The sequence below is a fragment of the Natrix helvetica genome (genome assembly GCF_964273705.1).
Source record: "Natrix helvetica genome assembly, chromosome: 6".
NCBI classification, from domain to species: Eukaryota; Metazoa; Chordata; class Lepidosauria; order Squamata; family Natricidae; genus Natrix; species Natrix helvetica.
Window position 1 is genome coordinate 36,984,295 of NC_138553.1, and position 24,743 is coordinate 37,009,037.

Below are 24,743 nucleotides of genomic sequence, written 5' to 3' on the forward strand. Positions count from 1 at the left end.
CACATTATTAAGGAAAGAAAGCCAAGCTAGCAATTCTGTTTCATAAACGAACAAAATCTTGTTCATTGGTGAAATATTCTACAGCTTCAAGGATAGGACAAAGCTAGGAGCTTTATTACTGGTTCATTCAAAGGCATTTTTCCAACACTAAAAATCCTCATGCAATGACAATCTTAAAATCTAAAACCTAAAATCATTGTAAATAAAGTCTAGAGGTCACAGGCTTTCAATAAATGAAATCTGCAAGAAACTATATCTTGCTCTAACTATGTTGAGGTGCTAACAGTTGTCTTTACAAGCTGTCAGGCACAAGAAATCAGGAGTCAAGGCTGTTCAAATGAATATATGCTAAGACTTCTTCAAGAATCTGAACTACTAATAGTCAAAGCAAATTGACAGTTGAAGAATCAACAGATTCTTCAAGGTGGGATAGATTTAGATGTTTTGTGGGTGCAAAGAGACTTGAGACTGATCATGCATGTAACCCCTCCCTCGGGCTCAGCCTGTTCATCTTCTACACAAACATTTTTAAATGTCTAGTCGGCATACTTGTTTTATTTCACTGATTAGTTTCAATTTATTTATTATTTTCAGGTTATATATCGAGCTCTGTCACCTCCACACCCTGCTGATGACCCTTACAGTCTTAAAATTCAGGCACAGTTGAAAATCACGAACCTTCGAGTGCAACTGCTAAAGCGACAATCTTGCCCATGTCACAGCAATGATCTGAATGCAAACCCACCACAGCTAACGTACTACGCAATCTATGATTTTATTGTGAAGGGGAGCTGTTTTTGCAACGGCCATGCAGATCGCTGTGCACCTCTTAAAGGTTTTAGGCCTGTCAAAGCAGCAGGAGTCTTCCGTGTGGTAAGTTTGTATTGTTCAAATCTTGGAAGGGCAGATAATTGTTTGAAAATCTTGTGCTCAACTAGATGCCATTTTGATGGAACGTTAGAATTTCCAGATGACCCCTCTGAAATATTAGATGCCTTAGAATAATATTGAAGATAAGTGATTCCTTAATAGGAGTCTGTATTAAATTGGGCCACTTTAAAATGTTACAGTGAAAGCAGGGGTGAAATTCAACAGGTTTTGACAGGTTCTGGAGAACCAGTAGTGGAAATTTTGAGTACTTTGGATATAATAAAAGGTTGCCTGCTGGGAAGCAACTTCCCTGTCTCAGCTGCTGGAGGCAGACTAGTTCATCCCATTTGTTACAGGAGAAAGAGCGTATTTCAGATGCTAAAGTTTTTATCTTTTTTTGCTATACTGGATTGAAACCTTTAGACCACTTTCTAGTATACTATGTTTTCCAGTTGCTGACTCTTCTTTCCTTCTCCCACATTACGGCCATTTGCAATGTCCCATGGTCACATGACATTTGCAACATTTTTGGCAATTTCCAGCATTTATTTTTAGTTTCCAGCAAAAACATGTGTTGGGTAAAATTGATTTGTTTAATAACCACCACAAAAAATATGGAACAATCAGGTGCCAAGAATTACTACCACAATGAGTTACAACTATAATTCCAGACTCACTTACAGTCATAAATCAACGACTATTTTTATAATATCTTCCGTGTTATTAAAAATATAGTAAATAATATCAATGTCAAAGAACACTGGGCCTAGGAGAGAACCCTGAGATATCTCCCTCTGTGTAAACATAGACTTAGATCTAGGCACTAGATATGGTTGTTCAAACACTATAACTCTACCTGGTAGTGGGGCTCTCCATCCCACATTGTTCTGTTTATTAAGGAGGGAGGTTATGGTCAACATTATCAAACGCTTCACTGAAGTCTTGGTACATCACATCCAAAGCATTTTTTGATCTATTAATCAATTTGTCAAAAAAAAACAACCCACCCCAGTTTATTCTTCCACAAACCCATGTGGACTTCTAGTAATTGCCCTGTTTCTTCTAAGCATTTGCAAACTTATAGATTATCTTTTTTAGAATTTTTCCAGATGTTAAGGTCAAGCTGTTTGGTCTGTAATTTCATGGATTTTCTTTGTTCCTTTTTAAAAAAAAAACAGGAACAATGTTGGGTTTTTTAAAGAGTCTTCTGGCATTTCCCCTGCATTCCAGAAGTTCTCAAAAATTACAGTTAGTGGTTCTGAAATCACATTTGCCATTCCTTTAGTATCTTGAGATGTAATCCTTCTAGCCCCAGCAACTTCATTAAAAGCACTTTATTTCATTACATCTTTGCTAATTTGATTGGTGTTTGTCTTCTATCCCCCAAGGTGCATTTTCTGATAGATTGGACTACTTTTTTTTCTTTTGGTTAAAGGGAGATGCAAAGAAAGAATTAAGCAGTTCAGCCTTCTCCCTATTATATCTAACTCTTGGCATCTTTTCCCATTATCACTCTGATAATTTCCTTGTCTTTCTTCAAGTCCCACTCATATCTAATAAATCTTTTTTGGTCTTTTTATAACTCATTACAAGCCTCAGTCTCAGAATTCTTAACCCTTCAGAAGGGCATTTTTAGCACCTGGTCATAGGATTATTGAAATTACCTCTTAGTAATCTTTCAGATAATTAATTTTAAATATTTTTAAAGGTTTTTTTTTAATAAACTACACTTATATCAGTTGTTGGATGTAGGCAAATAACCCATTCACAGTTTATGTAACATTTCATTGGTAATTGGGCATATAACATGTTGGTATTTAAATGTTATTGTTAATGAATTCTTTATCTAATGAAATCTTTCATTTGCAATTTTAATAGGATTTAGGATTACTTGTACAATAGTAGAAATAGTAGAAAAGCTAATATCAAAACTGGAAAAGGCTTTTTTATTTAGAAAATATATTTCCATTCAAGCATTCTCACAATCACTGTAATTATACACTCAAAATAAAAATAAAAATGTAGTTAATCAAACCAGTTTCAAAGTGGCTGCAAGATAGGTCATAGAGTACAAAAAACAATCCTTTATATTGTGTAGTTTCCTAACAGAGGATATTTATTGCTGTGGCATTTTGCTTTTCATTCTCTTGAAGAAAGCATAGTGCAAGATTGATAGTTTAAAACCATTTTCTAAGGATGGTTTTCTGTTATTCTTTTGATATTGTTTCAAAGGCTTTTACTTTTTCACCATGCATTCCTATGACATCTATTAAAAAGAAACCTCCCTGCACTTATAAATTAAAACCCAAGACATCTTTCAATGCAATTATTAATCAAGGGGGGAGAAGAGAAGGCATCTTAGTCTACAGCTGATTAGTCACTCCTTTCTTGATACAGTATATGAGGAACATAAGTCATGAGGGATTTTCTTAAAAAACAACAGGCAATTTGAAAAGAACTAATTGAATATATTAATTCAAGAACAAAAAGGCAATGGAAGGAAACATGCCCTAGCAACTGTCTTCATGTGTGAAAATCAGTCACTCGTTTATCTTACATAGGTCAACTTTTGTAACACTGTTTGCCTTGTATAGCATAATAAATGACATTAGGAGAGAGCTGTCAAGCTAAGAAGAAAAGCAGTCTGTGAGTGAAATGAAAGGCCTAGTGACAGAATGAAAAATAGTGTGTGTGCAAAAGGATTCTGGTTAAATGAACTTGCTTGTGTTGATTCACAAAATAATGAAACAGCCTGGGAAATGTGTCTGTTTAGCAATTCCTTATAACATTTTCAAATGGAAATATTTAGATCAGTGTTAATCCAGCATCTTCTAGAAATGTTGGTATGCAACTCGTAACTGATGTGCTTTTTATAAATATGATATTACTTATGATGCACTATATGGGATGTTCCCTTTTCCATCACTAAGCAGGAACACTATGGTCTTTCATATTTACCAAAGGAAATGTCTATGGAGGTTCTCAGTCATCCAAGACATGGTTGTCCCAAAGGTGCTTTTTCAAGAGGTAACTGGACTTTCTGGTTTTTCTTTGAAGACATTTTGCTTTTTACCCAAGAAGCTTCTTCAGCTGGACTTTCTGGTTTTTGAATGAGAAGCAAAATATCTTGAAAGAAAAGCCAGAAAGTCCAGTTGCCTCTTAAAAAAGGACATTTTGGACTACCAAAGGAAATGTTTGCATTCCAAAACTAACTACAGGTCTTAGTTGGCAAGAATGCAAAATACACGTGTATATAAGAATTAGGGGCTTGAATTCTCTGCAGAAATACATTGTTTGTTGAAGCTGGAAGGAAACCTATTATTGTGAATGCCTCCCTTGGATTCTACTTCCATTCCTCTATATAGGACACTGGCTTCAATATGTACATCCTATCATCAATGTAAATATGTGCATTGATAAATCAAATACAACTGAATGTCTTGTTTGAATCTCCTAAGTCATATAGTTGACATGTGGGTATAATAACATTGAAGTATTAAGTCCATTAAGTCTACTCTGCTATTATGTACAGTACCTTGTCATAATATTCTAAACAAGATTGAATAATATTGCACTGCAGCATCGTAAGAATATTTTATAATATGGTTTCCATAAATGTCCTTCCAATACTATAAATACGTGCTCACCGCAATCAGGCCTTCTTAAGAATATCTTGAAGGATGCAGAATAATCTTGAGAAATACATATTTTCTAAAGAAAATATCTTTGTCTGCAATACTTTTCCTAGTCCTCCACAGATTACATTTTCATCTTCTAGCTTGACTCTACAACACATATCATACATGAAGTGTGTAAAGCAGATGGCCACTCTTTTTTACTACTTTGGAGCCAAAATAAAACTGAAGTTACAAAGTACTAAGAAAAATAATATAAAAAGGAACAGGCAAGTATTTTAATGGAAGACCAATTACAATTGGTATCATTCTATATAAACTAATATGTTTAATGTATGTATATCTTATTTTTAAATAGAATTAAATAGGAATCAGTCATTCCAAGATTATTCAAGAAATGCAACAGCATCATTTATTTTCTACAGGGTGTGTTTGTGATGCATAAGTGGTACTTTATTTCAGAAAAATGCATTTCATTTTTGGCAGCATTTTTAAAGTATTATTGTGTCGATGTTGAGAAAGTTGTGCAGTATAATAAATATGTAATGGAAGATTGGAATATGAATAATAGTATCACTGTAACCTTGTCTTCCTTCTCCAATTATATGTTTTCCCATTCCTTATAATTTACTTTTTGTGTGAGCTGTAGCAGCCTCTCCCTATTCTCAGTTTCCCAGTATCTACGTATATATTTGCTTAATTCTATAAAAAAAACATACAACCCATTGGTTGTGTCGGAAACAGCATTAATAATATCAAATCCTCTTACAACTAGAAGGTGTTACATGCAATGAAATTCATAGTAGGAAACAGTGCTGATTATCTATTGGATGAGCTTGGAGTCATCAGTTTGGAGTCATCAGGCACCTGAGGGTAGAACAAGAAGCAATGGGTGGAAACTAATCAAGGAGAGAAGCAACTTAGAACTGAGGAGAAATTTCCTGACAGTTAGAACAATTAATCAGTGGAACAGTTTGCCTCCAGAAGTTGTGAATGCCCCAACACTGGAAGTCTTTAAGAAGATGTTGGATAGCTATTTGTCTGAAACGGTATAGGGTTTCCTGCCTAGGCAGGGGGTTGGACTAGAAGACCTCCAAGGTCCCTTCCAACTCTACTATTGTATTGTATTGTATAGTTTTCTAAAAGGAATTATTTTAGTTACAAAGGCATATTCTATTGCCTTAGAGTAGCACATACTCTAACATTGTGTAATGGTGATATCTGAATGTTGAAATCTGTACACATGCCATTGCAGACATGGTTGTTTTCAATTGCTAGGTCCATGGGAGATGCATTTGTAAACATAATACTGCAGGAACTCATTGTCAACATTGTGCCCCTCTTTACAATGACCAACCCTGGCTTGCTGCAAATGGCCAAACAGGAGCTCCAAATGTATGCAAATGTAAGTATGAGACCAAAGTAATGAAATCATTTATAGACTATTGAGTAAAAACAAAGGTCTCTTTTGCAAATGATGGGGTAAAATAGTTCAAGACAAAACTAAAACTACCATCTGCATCCTTTTAAATAATTTCTCAGTTTACAAAAATAAGAACAGACACTTACTGAGAAGGTATTGTTTGAAGTTTCCCGAAACTGGTAGCCTTGATATCATGGATTACAACTCTCCTAATCTCAAATGGACCACGGTAGCTGAGAATTAGAATCATCATGCTATAGAATATATTATTTGGAAATGTCTATAGGTCATCTAATTCCACTTTTTTTCTCAGTGATGGGATCCTGTTTCAAAATCTTGAAAGAAAGCCCATGGGTTTAAAAAGCATTCCAGTCCTTACTATTTAGTACATACTGTATGGAAAGCATCATATTGAAGAAAGTCGTATTGTTTAGTCTACTGAAAAGCCAAGGAACTGTTACTTATATTTTCACATAGCATTTAAATAAAATGTTCTGAATTAAAATCAAAAGATTTGCAGCCTACATCTAAAATATAAAAAGTACGTAGACATAAACAGTTTACAGTGATCCTAAATGTATGCCAAGAAAAACTGATCTGAAATTTGATTAAATGTAACATTTTGAAATGACAATGAATTTTATTGTATTTTCTTGCTTTTACAGTATTTTATTGGAAACATTATTTAAATAAAAATTATGTGCATCTATTCATCCATTCATCTATCCATCCAAATAAAAGGAGCAATTTTGCATTTGACAAGCTAAATATACTAGAAAAACCAGACAGTAATACAATCTACTCATTTTACGAACCCATATATTCTAATATCATTTGCTTTCAATATTTACAGTTTCCATGCTGCGTACCTTTTTTTTTTTTAACAAAACAGCAAAATCCTGATTTTCTTTCTCCTCCACCCTCCTTAATCTTGGGTATGTTTCAGCTTGTAAATGCAATGGACATTCTGACACTTGTCACTTTGATATGGACACATGGCTGGCATCAGGGAACCAAAGTGGGGGCATTTGTGACAACTGTCAACATAATACTGAAGGACAGCACTGTGAACGTTGCAAGCCAGGCTTTTATCGAGATCTTAGAAAGCCTTTTTCTGCTCCTGACACCTGCAAATGTAAGCCAATCCTAATTTTGCAAGCTTCCAACACTGGGTGATTTTTTAAATTAATACGTTAGGGTTTTTAACCTTAGGCTTCTTTTATGTACGCATATCTGACAGATGTATTCTAGTATATATTTTGCATTTAAAAATAACAATTAAAAAATTACAACTAGGAAGTACTGCAGAGGAAACAGTTCATTTCTTGTTACAGTTTAAGAAGGAACTTAAAATATACTTATTTTACAAGTTATTTAATACCAATATTAAAGGTTCTCTAAATAAATACTGCACACAATATCCATGCAACATAAAGTTGGAACAAGGGAACCTGGGTTTTAATTCAATCTCAACTACATTTCTGCTCAACCATGAATTTGATCAGCTCAACCTAGGCAAATAGAGTGGTCAGAATTATTTATATAATGTAGAGCTTCCATTAAGAAGGATTGTATGATATGCATGAAGATGATGGTGCAGTGCTTTGGATTCAGTTTAGAAGAGCAGTTTAGGAATATAGAGTATAGTGAACACAACTTCTATCTACAATGCATTGAACAGGCTTTGTTTGATTCCTTAAAGTAGCTACACAATCCTGACAAATTACACGTCTCCTTTAATGAATTGCAAATAGATGCTCTATATGCTCCAAAAGTATTTTCCCCCAATTTAAACCTATAGCATTACCCAGGCCTCATATTTATAATTTTATTGTTCCATTGGAATTAGTTCGTTAACTAACCAAAGTTTTCATGCAGAATTCTAAAAGTGACTAAAAATGCTAGCCCATGTTTAATCTTTAATTTAAGAATTAATAGCAGGCAAAAATAATCAAACTCCCCAGCAAGAGTAAACAACTAGAATGAAACAGTTTCAAAATATTATCAGCATTTAAAGATACACAGGTAAAATTATTAGTGGATATCTTAATCACATAATGAAAATTAGTAACACTGGGCAACATATATTTTTTCCATACTTCATTCTTAAAAACACAACAAAACAGCAATGAACACTTTTTTAAAAAGTGGGGATTGCATTTGTAAATGTAAATGTTTTTCTTAAAAGTCAGTAAACACAAGCAAGAATACAAAATAATTATATATGTCTGTCAGAAATCGGTTTGTTTGAATCCATAATCTCAGTTTCCAATTAAGTAGAGATATAATTACAGATTCTGGTAGTATTTAGCTCTTTATATCTTTTTTTATAAACTTTGCCAAATGTAATTCATACAGCTAATAAAAAGGTACCATTTGGCATTTGTTATACAGTTGCTTTCCCTGTTAATAAAGTGGTAAACAAATAATATAAAAACTCTCAACTATAGATACAACATTAAAATGAATTTGATCTTTTCAAAATATTAGAAGCACCAGAGTTTGTAGAGTAATGCCAAAAAAAAGATCTAAATAATAATATGTAATATTATAGCCAAATCAGAAATGATGGAATCAGACACCTTTAAAGCATGAAGTTCTAGTTAACAGAAACAGAGAAACCAATGTAATGAGCAGAGATACTAGAGGAATGGGAAGTAAAATGTTTATCTATACACTGGCCTTTTCTTCAAATGTTTATTTCTAGTATTACAGATCTATTACATGAGTTCATATGAGAATAAAGTCCTTGCTGTATAATGTGTGCATTATTTCATACACCTAATTTATACATGTCTTCTTGAACTAATGACCCCCCTCTCTATATTGTTGGGATTGAAATGTACTCATTTAATTAACCTTTTTTGCTTTGTCTGTAACTGTAAACTCATATATTTGAGAAGAGATGGATATAGGCATAATTTTCAAGAGAAACTTTAGAGGAAAATTTGGAAGACGCTAGAGGAATATTTCCCCTGGATATTATAAATAAATTAAATATTCAGGAAAAAATAACCAAGAGGAACAATACGCAAAGAAAGCAAGCTGTCATTTCTATTGAATATGAAGAGCAATCCCTCATATGCATGTTCTGAAATTGCAGTGTGCTCTTGCAACCCCATTGGATCAGCCATGCTTCCTTTTAGCAACAGCACTTTCTGTGACCCCAGCAATGGTGATTGTCCCTGCAAACCTGGAGTGTCTGGTACCCAGTGTGATCGGTGTATGGTAGGATACTGGGGATTTGGACATTATGGCTGTCGACCATGTGATTGTGCAGGAAATTGTGATTCAATCAATGGAGACTGCATCAACAGGTGAGTAGAAAAACTGAACAAGTTGGCTTATCATAAGGACAGGAATTTACCTTTAATAATCCTGTGTCTGAAGTAGAGGTCAAAAAACAGTCCAAATTTACAAACAGATTCATGCTATTTTATGAACAAAAATAAAAAAGCTTAGTAGTACTTGACTGCAAGATATACAGAATCAACATCATGGCTTTTCTTTCTGCTATTCGGCTTGAACCATTAAGATTTGAAAGTAGCTGAATGTATTAAACTATATCATTGTCCCAAAAGGTAGCATCAGTGAATGCATGCCTTGTTCCCAAAGTGTCTCCATATATGTTGGATTAGAGAAAGTTGAGACCTGATAAATCTCTTGAGGTTATGCTTGGAACAATTGTCATCTGAACAATTTTGTTCTATCAAGGGAAAATCATAATTTTCCATGATTATATTCAAAAGGCCTTTGACAACTTAAATTGGTTTTTTTGTTTAAAGTCCTGGAAGAAATGGACTTTGGTGGGAATTTTATTCAAGTGGGTCAAGGTTGTTTACACATCACAGCAAGCAAAAATTATTATTAATGGTGACCTAACTCATGTGAAATTAGAAGGTTACGAGACAAGGATGTCCTTTGTCTCCTTTGCTGTTTATCTTGGTGATCAAAGTTTTGAATAGAGATATCAGACAAGATGGAAAAATAAGAGGTATAAATATTAAGAAGGAAGTTTATAAACTGAGGGATTTTGCTGATGATTTGGTTGTATTTCTGCAAAAAAACAATTTAGAATATTTGATGAAGAAATTAAATGAGTCCGGGTCTCTATAGAGGGTTTTAAAATAAACAAACAGAAAACAACAATGCTGATTAAGAATATGACATATAAATTCTTAACATGATTGTTTTTTAACTTACTTCTGATTCTCTAAATCTTATGAAGACAGTTCTCTATAATAACACTTGAACTGAATTGAACTGATTTCATAAGAAATATTTCACATTATTTCCTTGATTTTTAGCAATGGAGACAGAGAGTGGTACCATGAAATCCCTACACGTAACAAGAGTGAAATAGATTGGGAGTGGGAGGAGGAACAAGGATACTCTGCTCTTCGGCATTCCGGTAAGAATGTGTTCGCAGGCCTGCTAGTCATCTCATTAGGAGGATAATCTTACTGTTTAATAATCAGTGAAAAGTTGATTTTAAGAAATAGTGGGAAAACCATCAGGTCACAAATAAAAGACCAAATGAAATGATTTTCATTACCCAGATTTCTAGGCCTGTTTCAAAAAGCCAGAAAATTAAGAGTAAACTGAGCAAGAATTGGGGTATGGGTAGGCAAGATACTGCTTTTCTTCCAAAATATTTTTTAAAAATTTTTAATTAAAGAGGAAATATACTGCTTTTCTGAGGGACACATTCCCCTTCCTGGCCCCAATGAACTCTCTCCAATCATTTTTTCTGGAATGAACATTAACTGAAACCCATTTTTTTATGCAAATAAGTAATTAATGTTATTAGGTTTCCATTATTAATTTTAGACTTTTATGTGTATCAGTGTAGGCTTCTTTTCTTTTTCCCCAAATCAATTCCTTCTAAAGTTTTAACTTGGTATATTAAAAGAAAGAGTATCTCATTAAAACCATTGCCTGCAGGATTGTGTAAACTACCCCTTGTGATTTCACATCGACAAAATATTTATTCATATTTAATTGCTGGATTGGGCAGAAATATTAAGTACTTTCATTTTTCTATTCTTTCTAGTGCATCTAACTGAAGGGAGAAATTATTGTTAGAATGATTAAGAACGCCACACAGAGAAACTATGAAGTGTCAGAAGATTTAGACTGATTTAACCTGTCATAAGTTTTTTTTCTTGAAGAAACTTTAGAATTGTTGGTAGTAGTAGAATATATTCTGAAGTTTTCCATTTCTTTTATGAAACGAACAAGGAACTCTTGAAAACCTGGGAAGAACTCCACAAGAACTCAAGAAATGTCCTGTTGCATTAGGCCAAGAGTTACTTCTTGTTTCAGCATTTTGTTTCTCATAGTAGTCATCCAGATGCCTCTGACACAACAGGAGACACACCCCCTCCCATAGTCTATCCACTGCAATTAGTATTTGTGGGCAATTCAATCCAATGCATAGCTGGAATTTCAGAAATATCCATTCCAAAATTAACCTCCTTCAAAATGTTCCCCATTGGTGGCCTATTAAGACTTCCAGGAACATCTTCAAATATTCTGAGCAATTCAGGCCTTGCAGTCTCACCATGATACACACACAATCTTTCATGTAAAAATAATCAATTTCTTTAAAGAAATGTATCCTTCCAAATTACAATACATTAAGTAATTGTATATTCTTTTATATAATATGTTCCTTCCAAGTTCAGTTCAGGGAATATGGACAGCAATGTCATTCATTTGCGGTTCGTAATATGTTGTAATAGCAGTTAGAAGTGTTGGTGATTCATGGTAACAGATGTTTTGGTGTTTCCACAGGCAAGTGTGAATGTAAAGACCAAGTTTTGCAAAATTTTAAGATCTTTTGTGCCATGAAATATACATATGGTGAGTCAAAATACATACATATACACACATATGTTTCACACATGTACAGATATATACATACATATACACACACACACAAATACATATATACATACATACAGATAGATAGATAGATAGATAGATAGATAGATAGATAGATAGATAGATAGTTAGTTATAGATATGCTATTTGTGTTCATTTCTAATAAACAAATTGGGGTAGATTATAAACACTTTTCAATGTCTAAATTCTACTTTTTTATTTATATTTATGCGGATTGTGTATCCTGATATTAAGAAGCTATTAATGTACCATTTTGATTGTTCTATAGACCGGAAAGTACAAAAATTATCAGGTTTTTCTTGGCAAGTTTCCAGTGTTTTTAGCTGTTGCACCTGCCCAGTACTTAATTGGACAAAAAATTTCCTGACAAGGAAATGAAATCAGACAAGTGTTAAGGACAGAGATATTACAAGAAATCAGTTGGCAACTGCAGCAGGATTCAAATACATATTTTTTTCTCTTGCAGAAGATTCTTTAGCAGACATTTATTCATTTCAAATTCTTTAATTCTACAAGCATGATTCACCAAAATAAATAGAAATGGTTTTATACTACATAGGTAAGAAGGTATCTTGACTTCTACCATGATTTTAAGTATCTTTGTTGTTGATCTTTATAGGGTAGGACGCTCGCTTGGAGAAATAGTTTGCTCCTTTCAGATAGGAAACTGCATTTGTTACAACTATATATGTTTTACTTTAAGGAAGCAACACATGGATTTCTTCTTCTCTTATTCTTGACTAAACTGAAAAGTAGCCTGAGGAGAAATCAATAATAAGCTCTATGGTCCCAAACTTTTACTGTAAATTACTTCAAGGCAAATAACATGCATCGAATTATAGCTACCAAGGCAGCATTCTGAACAAGTGCAACAGCAACAAAAATAATATATGATTGATGTCACAATATTTTCCTTTTTTACTGGATGTTCAGAAAAAGAATAAGGGAGAAGGCAAATGTGTTGTGGTCATATTAAAAAAACTGCAAGCTGCTCTCTGCTGCACTGTTAAAATGGAATAGAGAAGAATCTTATGATGTGTTAGATGCACAAAATATACCATCAATAGCAAATCCTATTGTGATAAAGACGACTTTCTTTTGACAATTTAAAAAAATAGCAGATTTCAGATTTCCCTCTGCTCCTACAGCAGATCCTATCTTCAGTATAAATCCTGTAGAGGTCCCCATATTGATGCGGATATCAGCAGTAAATATGTTAAAATACCAGGAAAAAATACACATAATAGCATGTATGAAAGGGACTATTCCTAATATTAGCAGAACTGGATATTAGTGTAAAATGATGTACTAATTATGCAGACAACTTCATTCAAAATGGAAAATTGCTTATGAGGACACTACATTTTTCAACTGCAAGGCTGATTTGGGAATTTCTTTTTAATAAATTGTGAAAGTTACCAACATATTTTGAGTGTTAGTTATAGTCTTTCCAACTGATTGTATGTTTTATTATTGGTATGTGTCCTTTTAATAAGGCATGTTCCATGAAAAATGTATGATTGGATGTATGGAATCAATTCTATTCTTCCCTATTTTATGTCACTTTACTTCTGGCAGTTATTTGTGATGACAGAACTATTTCTAGGTTTCTAACTACCGTACGTTTTCTGAGTTTTGCCAGTGTCTGAGAAAAACTTGGCCGCTTTTCTGCCACATTGTTCGGCAATGGAGCGGCCTGTCCTCCTTCCCTACTCTGACATCTGAGCACTGGCATCTTTAAAAAGTGACTAATTGGTGACAGGGGATTGGTACAGAGCAGTCCCAATCAGCTATGAGGACCACAAAGAGTGGGAAGCAGAGCATTGGGTGTCTCAGTGGGTGGGAGGAGGCTTTGGGACACCAGAGGCAGGTGGTCTTGTTCCTTCATTAGGCCATCCATGGTCTTCCCCACCCTAAGGTACACCATTTACACTTAACAATCCCGATTCATTTAATGAATGCATTGGGGAGAGCACGGATTAGGACTCATTCATTTAACATGATTCACTTAGGGTCCTCCCAACTTCCTTTCAACCCATGACCATGATGGGCAGGCTCCATTATAGTTGTAACCCTTGTATTAAAGATTTACGCTGCACATTGCTTTTAGTCAATATTTATGTTTCATTCCATTCCAGTGGAATAAAAAGAGAAGATATATTCTTCCTTCTGAAATTGTCTTCCCACAGTGGTAAAGGCAAAGATTTTGTCTGCTCATGATAAAGGGTCTCATGCTGAGGTCAATGTGATGATCCAGAAAGTACTGAAATCTACAAAACTGAAGATTGTCCAAGGAAAACGGATTCTTTATCCAGAATCATGGACTAATCGAGGTTGTACCTGCCCAATACTTAATCCTGGTAGGTTTATAGATATATTTATTTTATAAAATTTTAATTATATATAATTGATTATATAACTCATACAGATAACTAAATAGATATTGCACTGTTTGTATATTATATAAATTTCATTTTGTTCCATGTGCTAAAAAAAGCTTGATGTTTTTGAAAATGAAACTGCCATACTGCCTATATACTGTTAAAACAATTTAATATAATACAATACTAAGCATTTCCCTCACTGCTTACCCATTATAATATGTACTAATTATTTTTATCAGTGTGGATTTTCTACACTCCCAGCAAAATTCGACTTAAACCTATAAAATAGTGCAGGTAACTTATTTTTTAGAGAAACAAAAATTGTTCTATAGCTACTTTAATTAACGAAGTGTTATGCTTTTTCCCATGTAATTTTGCTGAAGCCATACAATTAATGAAGCAAACATGTTTTATTTAAAAGATATATAAATACAATCTCTTGTAAATGACAGTCGCTATAATAATACTGACATCATCTTGACAATATTATGCACACAGCAATAGCAAAAATATATTGATTAACTGACAATCGAGCATTGCATTTGTTACAATAAACATGATGAAAATTCTATCTAAAACTACTTTATTTTAATTTTATTTATTACATTTCCACACAACCTATTTCATTGAAGTGACTCTGGACAGTTTACAGCAGTACTCTCATGTACATTATTTCTCCTTTTCTTCTAATTAATTTTTTCCCCATAAGTACCATATTTTGCGGAGTATAAGACGCACCTTTTTATCTCAAAAGAGAGGCTGAAAATCTGGGTGCGTCTTATACACTGAACACAGCATTTTTTGCCCCCTGAAACCCTGCCCCCATCACCAAAATGGCTGTGCAGGGCCTCTAGGAAGCTTTTAGAGAGCTCCTGGGGGCTGGGGAGGGCAGAAATGAGCAAGAATTGGCCCGTATTTTGCTCACTTTACCCCCCCCCCTCCAGCCCCCAGGAGCACTCTATAAGCTTCTTAAAAGCTATCCGTGCCCTTTTGTTTAACGAAAAATGGGCTGTTTTTTGCTCATCCCCCCCCCCCTGGAGCACTCTACAAGCTCCCTAAAGGCTATTCATGCCCTTTTTGGGGGGGAAATGGGCCCGTTTTTACAAAAAACAGGCCACTTTTGGGACGTTTGCAGAGTGGAAAAACTTTTTTTTTAAATTTCCTCTCCAAAATCTTGCTGCATCTTATACTCCGAAAATACGGTAATATTTATTCAATATATGTTAAGCACAAATAATTAAGATATGTCTATTTTATCGGCAGGATTGAAATATCTTGTGGCTGGATATGAAGATGTTCGTACAAGCAGACTGATAGTCAATATGAAAAGCTTTGTTCACCAGTGGAAATCAGCTCTGGGAAAAAAGATTTCCCGTTTTACGTGTAAAACTTCATGAAAAACTTCTGAGATTAAAACTGGAATGTGAGGGAACAGTGCCAAATGTAGTATAAAAAGAACTTTAATTCATAGCCCATTCACCTTGACTCAAAACATCTTATTTCAGATTGCAGAAATTGTTGGAGCCGTCTTACACAACCCTCTTATTCTACGCAATAGGATGAAAAGTATGAACTAAACGTAACAATCCAAAAGTGTGGTAATATGGTATACAGCCACTTCTGCATTCCTCCAACTCTAACATTTTTATTTTATCAACAATCATCAGTTTAGTGTGGTTAAAGCATTTTATGAACAGAATTTCCTCAACAGTTTTTTTTTTGACTGGACCAAGGTACAGTGCTTAAAAGTAAAACCCATTAATTTGGCAGAATTTGCCTTGTCATTACTTCCTTAAAGTTCTCATAATCAATATAGATTTAATATCCAATTTAAATGTTTTATTTAAGCCGCACAAAAATTTTATGGATAATTTAAAAGTTGAACCTTTCATTTTCTTCTTTGGAAATATGTATATACACTTGTGATGGATAAAGTAATTGCTGTTATTTGTACTGTTGTAACGAATGAGATTAACCGAATGCTTCGTCGGTGTATTGTAATCATAAAGGGGAATTTGGTTAGGTTTATATTCAGGTTTCTGTAGATATAAATGGAAATGACCAATGTATTAGTGGTCTTTTTTAAAGCAGTATATAGGATCTCCACTGAAATACAAAAGAATGCAGACTCAAGTTGGTTAAATCAATGGCTTTTGGGGTTGTGTGGGATATTGCAGTCGTGAGCACTTAAAACGTAATGAAAATGGAATCTATCCCTTTATTAGAATTTTTTGACTTCAAATATTTTACGTATAAAGCACTTTATTGCCTGCCCACTTCAAGTGTGAGCAATCTAATATTGGGGAACAGGGACAGCACAAGAGAAAGAATGAGGGAACAGAAACTTGCTAAACTACTGCTTTCCTTATAACATAGCAAAAGCCATTCAGAAAAACTAAAATAACTTGTGAAAAAGAATATATTTACAGTGGAGCCCCAACCTCAAAATGATAATTTGATTTGATTGATATCAGTTATGATAAGACTTCATAAACATAAAAAATAATAATGGAAGTTTATGAAAAATGAGGTGAACTTGCCCAGCATTATGCTGGCCTTAGCTTCTAGTTTTGTAATATTTAGACTTAAACTGTTTTCTAATTGTCATCTTCTGCTTCTACATATGGTGTACATACTCTTCCAAAATTGCATATATTTATATATCAAGAACTTCATCACTGGTATCTACACTGTTCTGTTAACACAAGCACTGACTAACATATTCTATTTATATGAACATAGAAAAAATAAAAGCAAAGGCACCATACAACGTAAATAAAACAGTCATCCATGGCTCATCTGTTATTTTTTATTGTGATTGTTAGATATCCACACAAGCTACCGTGGTTTCCACTCCAGTCCTCTGTTTAGGCAGGAACAGAGGTTTAACCTGATTGGTTGAGAGGTCTGACAGCTCCCTATAAAAGGAGAGATTGTACATACTTGTCTGTGAATAAAGAGCTGTTGTTGCCTTGAACCTGAGTGTGTCCTCTCATTGCCCTGATCTTACAGTGATCCTATAGATTTTTAAAATTGATACTGTTTTAGATGTTGTTTTCCATCTTATGTATATAATAAATATGTTACAATTCTAAAAATTGTCATGATATGTTTTTGCAATATTATAACCTGTCAAAATCTTAAATGTAAAATAATTGAAAACCAGTAAATTTTCTATGTATTCAAGTTGTGATACTGGTCACTAGGACTAAGACAAATGAGATTCTTCCCACACATGATGGTTACGGGCAAATATATACCCATTAACAGATAAATTAGTCCTGCTGAGACTCACAGAGCTTACTCCAAGATACATGGATACAGGATTGCAGTCTTATTTCTATTGTGGAACTAAATGCCAAGCATCATAGATTCCTGCTTGAAATTAGTTGTAATATATGAGGGAAAGTGTCACAGTTCTGTACAAATAACAGCTCTTCTGTAGTCATTTAGATGATCTTTCAAATTTTAAATAAGAAAAAACTGTATGAAATTATTTGCAGCAACTTGCTCCTTCTGTGAAGGGTTGGTTTGCTCCTCTCTAGGTTGCAATGAAATGAAAGATGTTTACCAATTACACTTGATTGACAATTATCACCTTTCACTTGAATGACTATATTTGGTTACATATATCGGTCTTGCAAGTATACAAGTGCCTAGATGGTTTTCAGTGAGAAATTACATGAAGGAGGTTGAATTTTAATATAATTACTTCAGTGAACTACATCTTCCTGTTACTATATATGACAGAGAATCTAATTCTACTACAGTATCTAAATGGAGAGCTAGGATTGCCATAAATAACCAATAGTTTTGGAACAAATCTGCAGCCTATATTTTTAGATATTCATTCAAATACAAGTGATTTTTTTTTAGAACTACCCCCTACTTAAAGATCACACTGAAGAGATGAGCAACCATATTTGCCGCTACTCAAAGTTTCTATATTTTCTTATTGGTTTTCTTCAGTTCTGAAATCTAACCCTGCAGAAAGGTCAATTCCTTTCCCACAATTCAGTAAGAAAATATTTATGACTGTTCCACATTAATGAGAGAGGGGTGGGGAACCATAGAAAGAAAAATAAGTAGGCAAATATTTCTGGAAATATTCTATATATGGAAAAACTTCAAGACATACTGAAATATTAGCACACTGTAATCTACTGCACAAAGCAAAAGATTAGAAATAAAAATATTTAGCATGCCATGATTTTGAAGCTAGGTATGCTGCTACTGTGACAGAAATGTTGTGCTCTTTTTGCAATGTCAAAAAAGAAAAGTACCATCTCCTGCCTACTTTGCTTCCCATTTATACAATATAATACAATACAATAGCAGAGTTGGAAGGGACCTTGGAAGTCTTCTAGTCCAACTCCCTGCTTAGGCAGGAAACCCTATACTGTTTCAGACAAATGGCTAGCCAATATCTTCTTAAAGACTTCCAGTGTTGGGGCATTCACAACTTCTGGAGGCAAGCTGTTCCACTGATTAATTGTTCTAACTATGAAGAAATTTCTCCTCAGTTCTAAGTTGCTTCACTCCTTGATTAGTTTCCACCCATTGCTTCTTGTTCTACCCTCAGGCACCTTGGAGAAGAGTTTGACTCCCTCTTCTTTGTGGCAACCCCTGATATATTGGAACACTGCTATCATGCCTCCCCTAATCCTTTTTTTCATTAAACTAGACATACCCAGTTCCTGCAACCGTTCTTCATATGTTTTAGTCTCCAGTTCCCTAATCATCTTTGTTGCTCTTCTCTGCACTCTTTCTAGAGTCTCCACATCTTTTCTACATCATGGCGACCAAAACTGGATGCAGTATCCAAGTGTGACCTTACCAAGGCATTATAAAGTGGTATTAACACTTCACGTGATCTTGATTCTATCTCTCTGTTTATGTAGCCTAGAACTGTGTTGGCTTTTTTGGCAGCTGCTGCACACTGCTGGCTCATATTTAAATGGTTGTCCACTAGGACTCCAAGATCCCTCTCACAGTTACTACTATTGAGGAAGGTACCACCTATACTGTACCTGTGCATTTCGTTTTTCTTGCCTAAACCTTACTCATTTCACCATTGAATTTCATTTTATTAAACAGTGCCCAATCTTCAAGTTTGTCAGCATTATCTTATGCTGTGTCCTCCATCAAAAGCTAAGGGGGTATATTCACCTATCCTTTACCAATATTTTATTGCAATAATTTCCATCTTGATTCTTTTTGGAGAACTGTGCAAAAACAGAACGACTTATTCAATAAATATGAAAAAGTTAGCCAAAGCCCACATTTCTAGTAGCCACTGATTTACTCTCTTTCTTAGTTTGTTTATATAGAACTTTTCTGGCACTTCTTAGTTTAAAATAATGGTTTTCAATTTAATGGTTTGCAGAAGAAATGCAAAATAGAAAATAAATAGTTTCCCAATTCACACAATCATTGTTCAAAGAATTAAGATGGATATGTGCTTGTGTCTATATAAACTACTGCATATTATAATCAAGATTATTATTAATTTAATAATATATAAAGCATATATTTTATAATATATAATATATAAAGCATATATTTTATATATATTATGGTTTTAAATGTAGCTTTTTTGATAGCGGCAGAAAATATACTTCATAACCAATACTTATTTTGATATGTATTAGCTGTGATTTGATTTAATGCTAGAATTTATCTGACTCTCTTGACAATGCCTTTTATGTGAATTTAATTATTACCATTACCATACACGGCATATAACCAGGTGTGGGATTGAAAAATTGTAGCAACCAGTTCTCTGGCCAATTGCTGGGTGGGCGTGGCCTAGTTGGCTTCCTGCTCCAAGATTGGGGGGGGCATTTTCGCCTACCCCAGGCTCCGGAGACTTTCCTCAAGCCTCTGGGAGGGTGAAAATGGCTTCCCACGAGCTCCGGAGGCCAGAAACTGGCTTGTTTCCGGACTTCTGGTAGGCCCGTTTTTCACCCTCCCAGAGCCTCCATGCCAGTCCTGCACTTACCTGGCATCCAAAACAGGCTACATGGAGACTCCTGGGAGGGGAGGGGTGGGGTGGGCGGGGTCAGCCAGTCCTTGTAACTACTGGTTCAGCAAACCAGATTAAAATTAACATCTGGTTCCCCCGAACTGGTCCAAACCGACTGAATTCCACCCCTGCATATTACCCAGTGTTCTAGCCTTGCATATTACCTGGAAAAATTCAATTTAACTCTTAGGACAGTATGATTCATGCCAGAGAATTTGCTTTAATAGATTATTGTTCACATGACTTGAAAAAAATGGGGAGAAACAAGTATACCCTATTAGCTTTGTTAGGATTATGGTTAAATGTTAAAATGTATATATATCTTGAACTCCCTTACTATCTTGGGGCTAACATTTGGGGAAAAGCCAAATTTTAACATTCTTCTGAAGGCCAAGATTTTCTGTTTTTTAAGCACAATTATTAGAGACAGGTTTAGGGATAGCCAATTAGATACAGAAATGTTCCTTATATGAGCCCAGCAGCCAGAAAAACATTTGTGAGGAGAACCACTTGGGAAAGGAATTTTTTTCTCCTTTCTGTATCATTTTCAGACATATAGTACATTTCATCCCTATTCCCCAAGTATTTTGAATAGATGAAGGCTTGTAAAAAACCACATTCGCTAGATGTCTCAGAAAACTAGTTATTTCTCAATAAGAAGAGAAGAGCAACAAAGATTATTAGGGGACTGGACGCTAAAAAATATGAAGAACAATTGCAGGAACTAGATATGTCTAGTTTAATGAAAAGAAGGACTAGGGGTGACATGATAGCAGTGTTCCTATTTCTCAGGGGTTGCCACAAAGAAGAGGGAGTCAAACTATTCTCCAAGGCACCTGAGGGTAGAACAAGAAGCTATGGGTGGAAACTAATCAAGGAGAGAAGCAACTTAGAACTGAGGAGAAATTTCCTGACAGTTAGAACAATTAATCAGTGGAATGACTTGCCTACAGAAGTTGTGAATGCTCCAACACTGGAAGTTTTTAAGAAGATGCTGGATATCCATTTGTCTGAAGTGGTGTAGGGTTTCCTGCCTAAGCAGGCAGTTGAACTAGAAGACCTTCAAGGTCCCTTCCAACTCTTATTATTCTATTCTATTCTATTCTATTCTATTAAGTATTCCAGAAATACATATAACATTAAATTGTCAAAGCTGGCAAATATGTATTCTTCTCTTTTGATATATGAAAAGTGAAGAAATTATTTAGCATCCCTGAAACAAGAGCAAATTCTGTTGCTCCCAAAAGTCTCTTACTTTCACTGTAAAAATGAGATGATTGTAATATTGATAACCTCAGAGTTCTCAGTTTAAGAGATACATTTGTATTTAGATTGTTCTTGGTATGTAACATTCCTTTCTGAAAAGCTAATTATAATTTTCCACCTTTTGCTCTGCAGGAGGTATGGAACGTGTCCACAGTACCATGGTATTTGCATTTAAAGAATTAATAAAAATTCCTAACTGGTCAAAAGGCTTTCATGAACATTATGACCTTGACATTTTTACCACCTCTGTATGTGTTTCTCTGCAGTCAAACAACAGACCCAATACATTTTTTTTCAAACTATACAAACACAATTGCTTTATTTAACTGTGAAGTTTGTCTCCTTCACTGTTTTATGCCTAAATGTTTTCATTTCAACATTTTGTTAGATTTTCTAAAGACCATCATACAAAGCGAAATCATTATCTCTTGAGAAAATAGTATGCTGATGGTTTTAAGAAATAGCATATTGAGAATTACTAAATTTTATTCAGTTAGTCCCTGGGCAAAAAACAGTAATAAAGCAAATCATAACTAAAATCCCCAAATATCCAACTAAATTAGCACAATATTCTCTATTCTGAAGCCAAGCCAGTTAACGACATCCTAATGAAATATATTTTTATTGAAGATTTCAATCTGGGTATGAGTGTCATTTCTATGAATGTTAAACAAGAATATCTTCTTAGTTCCTTTTGAATTGTTATTGGGAATGAAAGCTTTGGATGCGTTCACTTGGAATTCAAGCTAGGAAGAGTTATTTGTTCAAAAATGCTGTCTAATCTTTCATCAGTTTTCTCTACTACATTTATTCCTTAAATTAAAAAAATTCTAAAGACATTTCTATACCATCACTCTTTCTATCCCTAATTTTCCAAAGAAAAAGATCTGTGATTGTCTTGTCTTCTACCAATATTACAATGATTAGGAAAGGGGCCATGGAATCACTATGCCACTTGAGCTGCCACATACTTTACAGAAACAAAAAAAATATATACTCCAATGTCATTACATGCATAAATACGGTATTTTTGCACTTTTCCACTCATATCCTTACATTATTTTTACCCATTTGTTTGAACATAATACATATAAAAATCCTCCTTAAGGATTCTAAGAGGACCTGCAAACCTATAAAGTATCTTTCACTTAAAAGACAGCTTTTGGGGCAGCTGAAGCATAGTAGTGAAGAAGTGGGATGAGGCAAGAGGCCCAACAATTGGGAAAGCAGGTTGTCCACAAGCTGATCCTGCCTTTGGACTCTGTTCGTCTTCTGTTGAGACTGGATTTCTGCCTAGCCTCTCTTGTGCTGAGTTAAATGACTGGACTCACTCAACATGGGTACTACTTGGAAATCTGGGGCGGGATGGGGGTGTTGAATAAAAACCTTGAACTCTTTGTTGTGTGAGCATACTAGGCAGCATAGTTGGAGGAGGAAAGTTCTAACTAATTGTACCAATTCCATTCTCATTGCATCAGTGGCAAGATTTCTTGCTGTATGTCTGGGAAAGGCCCTACTGTTGTTGAGACAGCAGAGTGAGTCTAGCTTCAACACACTCTTCCATAAAGTACTGCTCTTTCAATCTGTTATTTATAGATATTGTACTAAGCTACTTAAGCAGCAATAAGTTATTGAGTTTTCTTGGTTCAGCAAATACCTTTAAGTTAGACTACACACACACACACGCACACACACACACACACACACCAATAGGATCTTTTCTGTATTATTTTATTCAACAGCAGAGCAGAGAGGGCAGAGAAGCTTAAAAGGTCTGTTCATGTGAATGGAACAATTGCTTTAAGTCAACTATTCAAATATTGTAAATGTATTTCATTCAAATTAACACAGTTATTACATAGCATACATGCAAAACAAGTATCTGAATGTCACCTAAAAATAATTTTAAAAGAGGTGAAAAATGATATTTGGATTTGGTTTCAGGGACTGAAAAAAGAAATTCAAGAAATAGCGTTACAGAGTTTTTTCAAGAGAAAAATAAAAAAGGCTCTGCATCTTTTGTTATCAGTCCCAAATTGCTGAATATCTTATTTCCAGCAATTCTACATATTGTCAGTTTTCTCATTTTATTCTTCCATATGGGTAAACAGAGCCATGATATATAATTAATTACAGAACTAGAGTTTTATCTTTAAATATGATGCAAAGAAATTTATACCATTTTCCTATTTAAAATGAAACCACAAAGCCAACAACTTTTCGGTGCTTTGTAATACATATGATTTTTTTTGGGGGGGGTGTCCTCAAAAAGCAAGAAGCAGATGGAAAGAATTTCACAAAGAATCAGGGAATTTGTTTTCTATGTAGAGAGTTGAACGGCTGTATTATGCTAAAGTAGCTAGAACAGTGGTTCTCAACTTTCCCAATGGCGCGACCCTTTAATACAGTTCCTCATGTTGTGGTGACCCCCAACCATAAAATTGGTGCCTCGGTTCCTAAGACCATTGAAAATATGTGTTTTCCGATGGTCTTAGGTGACCCCTGTGAAAGGGTCATTCGACCCCCAAAGGGGTCCTGACCCACAGGTTGAGAACCACTGAGCTAGAAAAAAGAAGAGAAGAAAACGTTTTCAAGTAAGCCAAATCAAATTTAGATCTTTCCACCTTGTCTCCATGTTTGGAGTGAGCTGCTCTGGATTCAAAGTTCAGGTAAGAAAAGGATTGCAACCCCTTACAATGGCCTTGCATCCACTGAGAATCTTAAGTTGAAACTTTGAAAAATCTTGTCTTCTTAGGCTTATCCAATGTATTTTTCTATAAGATTGCAGCTTTTGTATTTCTATTATGCTGTAACTATTTTGTAAGAGCTATTTCTTAAATCAAGGTCCCCAACTCCTGGTCCTCTGCAGCATGCCAGAAACCTGGCCGCTCAAACAAGCAAAGCCCCACCCACAGGATGCAGGCAGCACATGAACCACACCCCCTTTGATCCCTGGAAAAAACTCTCTCCATGGAATCAGTCCCTGGTTCCCAAAAGGTTGGGGGCTGCTGCTTTAAATGATTGCTTATAACTTTAGAAAGAGAAAGACAACATTGGAAAACAGATATGTAAGGATAATTTATATGTTATCTTTCAGTTAGAGTGAAATTACAATTCTCTTCCTGCCTGTTATATTCTCTACACCTTCAAAATCGCCCCCTTCTGATACAGCAGATGTTCAAACTGGTTTTCTTCTCTGTCTTTTAGGAGAATTCAATTCTACTAACAACATG

At 34.7% G+C, this 24,743-nt stretch overlaps 1 protein-coding gene across 4 annotated transcripts in view; it reads left to right on the top strand.

Moving 5' to 3' along the window:
* NTN4 (netrin 4) overlaps positions 1-17,287 on the top strand; it is a 37,723-nt gene extending 20,436 nt beyond the window's left edge. Inside the window, exons 3-10 of one of the 4 annotated variants that reach the window (XR_014175820.1) lie at positions 595-873; positions 5,784-5,910; positions 6,875-7,063; positions 9,032-9,245; positions 10,236-10,339; positions 11,725-11,793; positions 12,302-12,394; positions 13,974-14,168. Coding sequence is in view for 2 of the 4 variants with exons in the window: in XM_081958571.1 (XP_081814697.1) it covers positions 595-873; positions 5,784-5,910; positions 6,875-7,063; positions 9,032-9,245; positions 10,236-10,339; positions 11,725-11,793; positions 14,025-14,195; positions 15,483-15,616 (1,287 nt within the window). In the remaining 2 variants the exon portion in view is untranslated. Of the gene's footprint in view, positions 1-594; positions 874-5,783; positions 5,911-6,874; positions 7,064-9,031; positions 9,246-10,235; positions 10,340-11,724; positions 11,794-12,301; positions 12,395-13,973; positions 14,196-15,482 lie in introns of those variants that run through there. The other 3 variants (XR_014175821.1, XM_081958571.1, XM_081958572.1) reach the window with 3 other exon arrangements.
* Positions 17,288-24,743: the final 7,456 nt, after the last annotated feature.